At 36.3% G+C, this 11,073-nt stretch overlaps 1 protein-coding gene across 1 annotated transcript; it reads left to right on the forward strand.

Moving 5' to 3' along the window:
• Positions 1-2,730: 2,730 nt before the first annotated feature.
• Positions 2,731-4,596, forward strand: LOC110910993 (7-ethoxycoumarin O-deethylase). The gene is made up of 2 exons (XM_022155560.2): positions 2,731-3,604; positions 3,753-4,596. The coding sequence occupies exons 1-2, from the start codon at positions 2,741-2,743 to the stop codon at positions 4,359-4,361; spliced, it is 1,473 nt and encodes a 490-aa protein (XP_022011252.1). The 5' UTR covers positions 2,731-2,740; the 3' UTR covers positions 4,362-4,596.
• The last annotated feature ends 6,477 nt before the right edge of the window (positions 4,597-11,073 follow it).

The following is an 11,073-nucleotide window of genomic DNA, read 5'->3' on the forward strand; positions in this document are numbered from 1 at the left end:
GGGAGGGGGGTTTAGGTTTTTGGGGGGGGGGGGGGTTAGGTTTTTTTTAGGTTTTTTGAGGGTTTTAGTTTTTAGCATTTAGCTTTTGGGGGGGGGGTTAGGTTTTTTTTTTTGGGGGGGGGGGTGGGGGGGGTTTAGGTTTTTGGGGGTGGGGGGGGTGGGGGTTAGGTTTTTTTTAGGTTTTTTTAGCTATTTTAGCTTGTGTTCACATTGGTTCTCGCGGTTCTCGCAATAAAGGTGGTTCTCGCATGAACCTTACCCTATATATATATATATATATATTCCCTATTTTCATTTTGAACTGTTTAAAAGAATAAGGTTTCGATTTCACTACTTGCCCTGCATTTTGACTTTAGTGTTCGTTATTCTTCTACGACGATATGCATTTAACTATGATTGATTGAAAAGTATATTGAAAAGGAGGAGGATTTGCATATGGTGATTTGCGATGACCTTGAGGGTCTCTATGGGATATATAAAGATTATTAGACCAAACCTAATGCAATGCATTTGAGATGCATTTGTCACATGGATGATAAGTTGGAGGAGAGAGAGAGAGAGAGTAGAGAAATAATAGAAATTTTCTTGGTTAAGTGCATACATTTGTATAGATAGAATGAAATTCTTGAATAGTGAGTTATTAAATAAAGAAAGAGAGAGGAAAAAGGGTATATATGGTGATGATGTGGTATATTTTTTGCAAAAATATTGATCTTACTTTGGAAATAGTCTTATATGCATGTATATATGACAGAGGCCGAAACAAGCTTTTGCTAGTGGGGTATACACACGTCTTTCGTGTGGAGTTGCATGGGACATTACCAAATTTGTGTGTTGATCCCGTTTCTTTTTTCAGAAGTTGTGTGTTGACGTCAATCTTGGGACATTAGCAAGGTTTCTATATGAGTCGTCTGTGTCTGTTCAAGTAAAACTTGGAGGGCTAGACACCTAGAAATTGTTGACCTTAGATGGTAGAGACAAACGACAGAGATATTTTAGCAATTTAATTGTGTTTTCATCTTGAAAGTTGAAAGTATGATCTAGCCTGGAAAATACTTATATAATTTCTTAATATCCATTTCCAAAACACGGTTCCAACAATTACTTTTGGAAAATACTCTATATTGCAATTAAGCAGCGCTGGTTCAACCTTGTTGGAGGTCTAAAATGGATTTTAAAACTGAAGCCTTTTTATTTTTTTTTATTTGCTTACGATCATAACCCATGAAAATATGAATACGTACTTTTTGTGTACGATTAAAGAAACTTTTAAATAAAAGAATGAGTAAAATATGGTCACTGAGTTTAGCTACTTTCGCCACTTCAGTCAAAAAATGAAACTTTTTGTATCTTAGTCATTGAGGGTTCATTTTTGTTGTCATTTTCATCCATTTGACAAACTGGGTTAGAATTTTCTGTTAACTTCTCGTCTTTTTTGTCCTTTTCCTTATTTATTTAAAATAAAGTATGACATATAATGACAATTATACCCTTCTTTTAAGTGAGAAAACCGATAAATATAGGAGAAGGAAAAATTTAAACATGTTTGCCAGTTGGATGAAAATGACAAGAAAAATGAAACATTAGTGACCCAAATACAATATGTTTCATTTTTAAACTGAAATGACAAAAGTGATCTAAACTTAGGGATCATTTTGTCATTTTACTCTAAAAGAATTGTAAGAAGAAAGTTAACTTACAAATTCATGAGTATAACAATAAAAAAAAATTAGAGAGCAGAGAGGCTGTTATGAAAAACAATATTTTAGAGCAAACATCAGCACAAATTTGGAACAAATATAGAGTATTACAGTAGAAGTTGTGATTTATGTTTATCCTGGAACCTTCATCATTAAAATTTTAATTGAATGTGATTTAAATCTGTGACCTTTTATTATTCTGCAACGCTTCGTTTTCCTTTCCTTTTAATTTTCAGGCCTAATTTTCTAAGCTTCAATATATACCAAACCTAATCGCAAATGCCAATCCCCATTCTTGGCCATACATCTTTAAGCAATTCCCACAAAGCCCAGAAAAACATGGATAAAAAAATAAAATTTGACGCCTTTGAATAGTGGACGCCTAAAGCTGATTTCACTTACCCTAAGGCCGGGCCTGCAAGTAATAAACATAATCGAGGGTGCTGACCAATTTTGTTTATATTTAAAATGTTAAGTGAATTTAACTAATAATAAATCTTAGACCTGTTTTGGAACGAAAAAAAGTTCCAAATAAATACAAGAGAATGACGATTAGACATTACTGAAATACATCACGTTATCGCACCACTAATTGCAATCTTAGAAAAGGGCTTCGCTCGATTATTAATCCATAAGAACATGTATGTTTTGATCTCTCCAACGACATTAGCGGGATATGTATTATAACTATTGAACGCCTTTCATTTTGCGCCTTCCAAATTGCATGAATTAGCTTCTTAATCAGTTCAGGAGAAATTTGGTTCTTAATCGTCCAAATCTGTGACGATACAACCACAATTTTAATTGATACGACACCTTTTTTTCTTTAAAATGACAAGATACCAAAATGTCGCGCACCCTATGCAATGCAAAGAGTTGATATTTACCCCAAAAGAACTTAAACTTTTTCCTAACTCCAACTGTTCCAATAAAAACGTTAAATAATGTAAAGTTTTCTAAAATGTGGGCGCTGAATTAGTCCATCAATAGAAGTATAAATATAACAAAATTCTTGGCACAACACACACCATCCATTAACAATGGAACTTCTTATAATTGTGGCTACTCTTCTCTTATCTTACATACTTATCTCGGTTTTGGGATTCGGCAAACCGAAGAACTTACCTCCAGGCCCAACACGGCTGCCGATCATAGGAAACCTCCACTTGCTCGGAGACCTACCACACCAGTCCCTAGCCAAACTAGCCAAAATCCATGGCCCTATAATGTCTTTAAAACTCGGTCAGAACACCACAGTCGTCATATCCTCCTCCACTGCCGCGATAGAAGTACTCAAAAAGCAAGACCTTGCTTTCGCCAATCGTTATGTCCCAGACGCGGTGACTGCCTATAACCACGACCAACACTCCCTCTCATTTCTCCATGTCTGCACAGAGTGGCGCACCCTCAGAAGGATCGTTACTTCCAATATCTTCTCCAACAATTCCCTTGAAGCCAAACAACACTTGAGGAACCAGAAAGTTGAAGAACTAGTAGCATACTGTCGGAAAGCTAGTCTTTCAAATGAAAATGTGGACATCGGTCGTGCTGCATTCAGAACCTCATTGAATCTTTTATCCAACACTATTTTCTCCAAGGATCTAACAGACCCGTATGAGGATTCTGGTAAAGAGTTTAAGGAGGTGATTACCAGCGTTATGGAGGACTCTGGAAAGACAAATCTTGTTGACGTTTTTCCGGTGTTGAGGAAGATTGATCCACAAGGGCTCAGGAGAAGAATGACTCGTCATTTTTCAAAGGTTCTTAGGATATTTGACCAGTTAATCGAAGAAAGACAGCGAACGGGTAGCTTCGAGCAAGGTGATGTATTGGACGTGTGTTTGAAAATGATGCAGGATAACCCAAATGAGTTCAATCACACAAACATAAAGAGTTTGTTTTTGGTGAGTAAATTGTTCATTATCTGATATTTCAATTACTATTGATGTTTAGTTTCTTTTTATGTAATTGTTTTTAGAAGTTACACCTAATTCTTGATAATTTACTCTAGTTTGTTTCAATTTTAACATATAATTTTATTTGATGATCTAGGATTTGTTTGTTGCTGGCACTGATACAACTTCAATTACAGTAGAATGGGCAATGGCAGAATTACTACGCAACCCACACATCATGACTAAAGCCAAAGAGGAGCTTGAAAAGGTTATTGGTAAAGGTAGCATCGTAAAAGAGGATGATGTATCGAGGCTACCCTACTTATCGTGCATTGTGAAAGAAGTTTTACGACTGCACCCACCAGCCCCGTTACTTCTTCCTCGAAAAGTTATTAAAGAGGTACAACTCAGTGGATACAGCATCCCAGCGGGCACACAGGTGTTTGTGAATGCATGGGCCATAGGTAGAGACCCAACCGTATGGGATGACTCACTAGAGTTCAAGCCACAAAGATTTTTGGAGTCTGGGGTTGATGTCCGAGGTCAGGATTTCGATCTAATCCCGTTTGGTGCTGGACGAAGAATATGCCCCGGTGTGCCACTTGCAACCCGGATGGTCCCTATCATGTTGGGCTCATTACTCAATAATTTTGACTGGGAAATTGACACAGAAATTAAACATGATGCTTTGGACATGACTGAGAAACATGGAACCACTATATCGAAGGCCAAACCTCTGTGTGTTGTTCCGATACCACTGAATTAGCATCAATTCAGCTTGTTGGATATAACTCTAGCTAAAGTCCAGCCAACTTTGTATCGGAATGTATGGCACATGAATGACGTAGTTTGTTAATTGAATTATGATTAGACGAATAAGGAGAGTCGTTGGTCATGGTGTTGTCTGGGTTCACAGCTAAACACTAGGAATATTTGTTCAATTTTTGTCTTTTTATTTCTTTTCTTTGTAAGCTTTTCTTGATCAATAAAGTAATCATTTCAAAACTCTGCATTGATTTTTGTTTGCGATTATAAGTTCTAAACACCAACTTGTGGTATAAGAGCTTAGGTTCTATCCTAATGTGAATAGTGAAGATCATTGCAATTCAAGAAAAATTGGAAAAGTCGCAAGCTTCAACAATTAATCAAGTCATGCTAATGTACAACGATGAAGGCTAGATATGAACACCAATTGATGAAGACTATTTTCATGTTTCAAGAACAATGGGGCTAGTTAACATCGTTATGTAATCTATAAAATTTGTGATACATATTATGTGTGCAGATATCTGTATATGATGGGAAATGTAAGAAACTAGAATGGTTGGATTTACATCATAAGAATTATTAGATTACCACCAAACCTTTACACTTGATTATTTAATCCACCTAGTCATTCTAATTGTCTTTCTTCTCTGCTTTGGTTGGCCTAGACTAATGGGATGCCGAAAAGGGATGGTGTTGTTTGACTAAAAGGTGATGTAGATAATTATAAATTAAAAAAAAAATAACATACTTTTATGTGTGTGGTATACCGTAAGATACTAAAAAAAATGGAGCTTTTTTTTTTTTTTTTTTTTAATTTTAACACCTAAAATTCTTTATCCAAGTTAACTCTGGAGAGGCTTGAATAAGGAACAAACTAACCTAATTATTGTTGCTAGATTAAATTATGATTTTGACCCCTGTGGTTATATCATTTTTACCCTTTTAGCCTAAAAATGAATCTTTTAACATCTGAGCCCCCAACATCTTTTTTCTAACCATTTTGGCCCCAAACACTAACCCCATTCATTTACTTTTAGGAGCCAAAAGGGTAAGAAAGAAAGACGTTGGGGGCAAAAGGGTTAGAAAAAAAGACGTTGGAGGCTCAGATGTTAAAAGATTCCTTTTATGTGTGTGGTATACGGTAAGATACTAAAAAATGGAGCTCTCCTTTTTTTTTTTTGAATCTGTCCAGAATTCTGACACCTAAAATTCTTTATCTAAGCTAACTCTGGAGAGGCTTGAATAACGAACAAACTAACCTAATTATTGGTGCTGGTTTGTTAATTGTTCTTGGAAAGGCTTGAATAACGAACAAACTAACCTAATTATTGTTGGAATCTTCATCGATCTGGAGAAAGATCTAGGGAAACCTTCATAGATCTGAATCGCCAGAGAGAGAGAGAGAGGAGTAGGGAAGCGGCGGGATTTTGAAATGAATCTGAAACCCTAATCTGATTAGGTATCATGTGTTTTTTTTGTAATGGAAATGGTATAACTGGAAAGTGATGTCCATTTTTATTTCTAGTGCTTTTAAACACTTGTACATCATGCTTTAAAGGTGTTTTAAGTGAAGTGGCAAATTACCTTAAGTCGTCCTTCGGATATGCTTTATAATATACTATAGATAGATATATGAACATAGCCAAACTTATGATGATAATCGGTTTATGATTATTCGTCATGAACTTAGGCTAACTTATCTATGATTCTAAGTCTCTCATTGTTGATTCTAATGGGCAAACTAGGACACATGAAATCACATACAACTTAGTGTCAAAACAAGTACATAGACTAGATATACTTTTATACATAAGATACTTTTGTACTTAAATTCTAAATCCTGAATCTAACTACTCCATAAACGCCGTATGACCTTACCTTCGATTCCCCATTCTCAAACAACTCTTCACTCACGGATAATGAGAAAGCTTTTGCAAACTTGTGAGTATACTCGACACCCTTCTTCGTTTACACTTTAGGGTGCAACATGTTTACATTATACAAACTTACACAAACATACATTCTTTATGCAATTACACAACAATCCAATACATGCATGCTAATATGTTATACTTGATTCGGTATTCTGGGGTTATTTTTTGTGATAAACTTGTCATTAACTTCGTACGAGCCGACCATTTAACATGTATAGCGTTATAGGAGTAACACACCGTCCGTATTCTTGAGGTCATGTTAAGTCATTCATTCATACTTGTGGTAATCTTTGGGTTGACTTGCTTATTCATATGCAAGTAATGCGTTAATCTTATTAACTAAGTTTGTCATGTGGATTGTTCAGTTTTTATATACTATGCTAGTACTCAAACTTATATACTCGCCAATACTTTTGTATTGAACTATACTTTAAAACATATTGTAGGATTTTGATGATGACGATGATGTACGGAATCTAGTAGGATGCCTAGAAACGCACCAAACTTTAATTCGTGTTTAGTTTAGTCATTCGATAATTGTTGTAATTCATTTTGTTTCAAAATTGATGTATTCTATTTCAAACAATGTACTTGTTATTAGCAATGAAATGAAAATGTTTATTAAATACTTGTCATATTTAGTGTTATGAAGTCTCGATCAATCTCGTTCGTCTCACTCTGATGTTTCCGCCATCGGTTGGGGTGTGACATGATACTTGTACATTGTGCCTTGTTAGTGGTACGCACACCAAGTGTTTGATGAAATGCCTTAAAGATGATCTCATGTGATTAGGATGCTAAATGATTAGAATTGGTGAAATGATGATTGTTAACTAAATTGAGTTAAGAAAGGAATAAATTGAAGATATGAGATTTAAGTATGTTGATTTTAAATTTGCAAGAGTGAAAGTGGAAGACACGAACCAATCCGGTTCATAAGCAAGGCAAGACAAAAGTAAGTTCTTACACTTACAAGTTATAGTAGTGTATAGAAATACATTTGTTCATTACATGTAGGTTGGCATTTTGATGAAGTTTAAATACATGAAGGTCCTAAACGTATAAACGGGTCGAATAAGTGAAAATGTATAAGCAAAGGAATTGGGTAATGGTGTTGAGACCGTTATGGATGGTTGAAGGGATTGACATCAAAACCCAATTGGAAGAATGATTTTATGAATTTGAATGAAAGGATGGTACTCGTAAGAAATGGAAATTTATATTTCATGTTTGTTGAATAATTTATAACTAATTCGTATGTTATGGTTGTAGGTAAACCGTCATGTTAGATGGCGCCGAGCTTGGAGTGAACACATCATCCGTATCAAACGCTTCCGCATTGTCATGGTTAAAATGGGTCAAAACATTTTGGTGTCATATCGTAAGTTTAGTAGTATATTTGTAAATTTTATCTTAGACTTATCATTTCAGTGCTTTGATGTTAGCAAACTCTCATAACTATGTTTGGATTTTTTGGTAAATGTCTACTAAATGTTTCCGTTAGTAAAAAGGTTGTGAACTTGGTATGAAAGTTTTAAAGAATTTGACGTCATTTTAAACGTTTTGACTCGTGTAATGAATGGGCGTTTACACATTACCAACACCTAAGGTATTTTTTGAAAATTTATTCAAAACTAAGTTTATGCTAAGGATTCAATATGCATGTTTCAGAATCAGGTGTTGCTGCTAAACCTAAAAAACTGAATTCTATCCAATCTTGACCAAGTCCTATGTCATTTCATGACACTACGAACCTCTTGAAAATATTACTTTTCATTGGGCCATTAAAGAAAATGACACCTTTGTCCAACATAAATTGGTCACAAAATTGTTGGTGTATGATTTTGAGTTACACTTTAAATCTTATAAAGAAAACTATGATGTTGATGTCTTGAGTCAACGAGACGACTCCCCCATTTTGTTACTTTCCAACTCGAATGCTACATGGTTGAATGAGTTATGTGCATATTTTACTGCAAACAGTTAAGGCCTACAACACATTGACAGGTTGCAACATAAGCCGGAAACATTTCCCAATCATTCTTATAGTGATGGGTTAATATTTGTTGAAGATCGATTGTTTATTCTAAAAATTCTTTCATGGTGGAACACTGCATCGGTAGTATTTCATGGGTCATCTCTTGGTTGTCATTTGGGAGTTGCAACAACCACACGTCGTATTGCTTCACATTATCTTTAGTCCAATCTAAAAAGATGATGTTACGACATTTATCAAGAACTACACAACATGCCAAACTACTAAGTATGGAATGCCATAGGCTTACACGCTTTGTCACCCTACCAATTTCGGCGGAACCCTGGGAAGAATTGTCCTTAGATTTCATCACTTACTTTTTGCTTTCGAATGAAAGAACAATCAGATGGTTTATTGTCGACCATTAGTTGAAATTTTCTAACTTTTTGGCCTTACCAACTCATTATAAAGCATAGAATTTGGCCACATAATGAATAAGGGATGTCTATAGATTGCATGGATTGCCAAAGTCTAGTGTATATCAATATATTTTGGACAAAGTTGTTTAAACAACTCGACACTAAACTTTTGCATTTAAGTGGCAATCACCTACAGACTAATGGGCACCTACAGACTAATGGGCAAACAAAAGTGATAATTCATTGTTTAAAAGCATATTTACTAGCGTTCTTTCATGATAAACCAATTTATTAGTAACGCTATCTGTTGACATTCCAAGATTCAGATCTTATTCTTCAAGAATATGAAGAACATAGCATATTCAACCAATTACAAATCGATTAGTGTGCGGAATCCACTAATCGATCTACCAAATGTACATAATGATGTAAATAACTAAGTTATATTGAATTCAACAAAGTTTGGTTATAACACTATGATTAGTGAAATGACTAGCGTTCTACGGTTCTTATGCAAGTAGCGAATGGACTCGTTATTTATAGGCGATGGCATTCGCTAGAAGACTTCTAGTGCAAGGCCACATTCGCATCTCTCTCTCTCTTAGCAAATGGCACTTTCGTTGGAGCTCATTCGCTGCCCAGTTGCCCATTTGGTGACCTATTGACACCTATGTAACCAAAAACTCTAAGACTCACTTTGTAATACAACACAAGCAATACGATTTTTATCTAATCAAGATATCTTTGTTGTTGACAATATTCATGCACCAACAAACTCCAATTTGGCAATAGCTGACTTGAGGCTTGATTTGTCTTGATATCGCTTCTTCACTTTGGAAAGCTAGCTTCTAAGTTATATCAACATTTGTATCTCATGAAATTTTGGTACAATACAGTCATCATACCGCCACTAATATGCCTCCTACAAGGTAATTTATCGCCAATAACACATTGTGATACACAATGACAAACCAAGTGACATTAACACGACTGTGATGCGGGCCCAAGTGTGGAGGAACGAGCTATTTTGTATTTGGAGGCCCAAGACCGCGTAACAAAAGGGGCTTCACTAAAATGGCTCTAACTTGGGCTACGAGGGTCCGTTTTGGACGTGCGACCAGGCGATTCGAACGTGAGAACGAGCTCCATCTTGCTACAAACCGCCTACATCGTCCGGGCCAAAAAAACGCTTATTTCTATTACTTATTTGCATTTTTATGTTTTTTGTACTATTTTGGGCTTTTTGTTTTAGACCGGGTGACGAGTGGAAGACTGCCTTCAAGACTCGTGAAGGATTGTATGAGTGGTTGGTGATGCCAATTGGATTATCAAACGCAGCTAGTAACTTTATGCGTGTGATGAACCAGTTGCTTAGACCTTTTATTGGGAAGTTCGTGGTTGTGTATTTTGATGACATTCTCATTTATAGTGCTTCTTTCAACGACCATGTTGTGCATGTGAGGCAGGTCTTGGCCTTACTTCGCAGGGACCGTTTTTAGGCAGCCACCAAGAAGTGTGTGTTCATGACCCCTAAAGTGTTATTCTTGGGGTATGTTATTTCTGATGATGGGATACAGGTTGATGAATCCAAAGTGGCGGCTGTTCAAAATTGGCCAACTCCTACTACCATTACTGAAGTTCGTAGTTTCCATGGGCTTGCTTCTTTTTACAGACGGTTTATTCCACACTTCAGTTCTATTATGGCCCCAGTGACAGATTGTATGAAGGGGAAGACGTTTGTATGGACAGATGAGGCAGAGTTGGCTTTTCAAGTTGTGAAAGAGAAGCTCACTACAGCACCAATTCTGGTATTGCCTAATTTTTCTCAAGTTTTTGAACTTCATACTGATGCCTCAAATGTTGGAATTGGTGGGGTTCTTAGTCAGGGTGGTCGACCTGTTGCTTATTTTAGTGAGAAGTTAACTGGGCCTAAGTTGAGGTACAGTACTTATGACCTAGAGTTTTATGCAGTGGTCCAAGCTGTAAAGCATTGGCGTCATTACTTGTTTCAAAAGGAGTTTGTTTTATTCACTGATCATGATTCCCTAAGGCATATTCGTACTCTCACAAGCATGGGCGATGGTTGGCCTTTCTGGAGAAGTTTACTTTTGTGGTCAAACACAAGACTGGTGTTTCAAATAGGGTTGCTGATGCCTTAAGCAGGAGGAGTAATCTGCTTGTATCTATGAGGGTTGATGTGCCGGGTTTGGAGGTCATTCGTGAGCAGTTAGCCATTGACCCTTATTTCTCAGTTATTTTGCAGGATGTGGAAACTGGGCAAAAGTCAGACTCTCTTTTGCATGATGGTTTTCTGTTCAAGGGGAATCAGCTATGTATTCCCGATTCTAGCCTTCGCTTAAAGATTATTAAGGAGTTACATGG

Source organism: Helianthus annuus, chromosome 15 (assembly GCF_002127325.2).
Source record: "Helianthus annuus cultivar XRQ/B chromosome 15, HanXRQr2.0-SUNRISE, whole genome shotgun sequence".
Lineage (NCBI taxonomy): Eukaryota > Viridiplantae > Streptophyta > Magnoliopsida > Asterales > Asteraceae > Helianthus > Helianthus annuus.

Bases quoted from the DNA above. Each gene is read 5' to 3' on its own strand.
- LOC110910993 (XM_022155560.2), top strand. From the start codon at position 2,741: ATGGAACTTCTTATAATTGTGGCTACTCTTCTCTTATCTTACATACTT. The intron at 3,605-3,752 runs GTGAGTAAATTG...TTGATGATCTAG, and splicing joins ACATAAAGAGTTTGTTTTTG to GATTTGTTTGTTGCTGGCAC.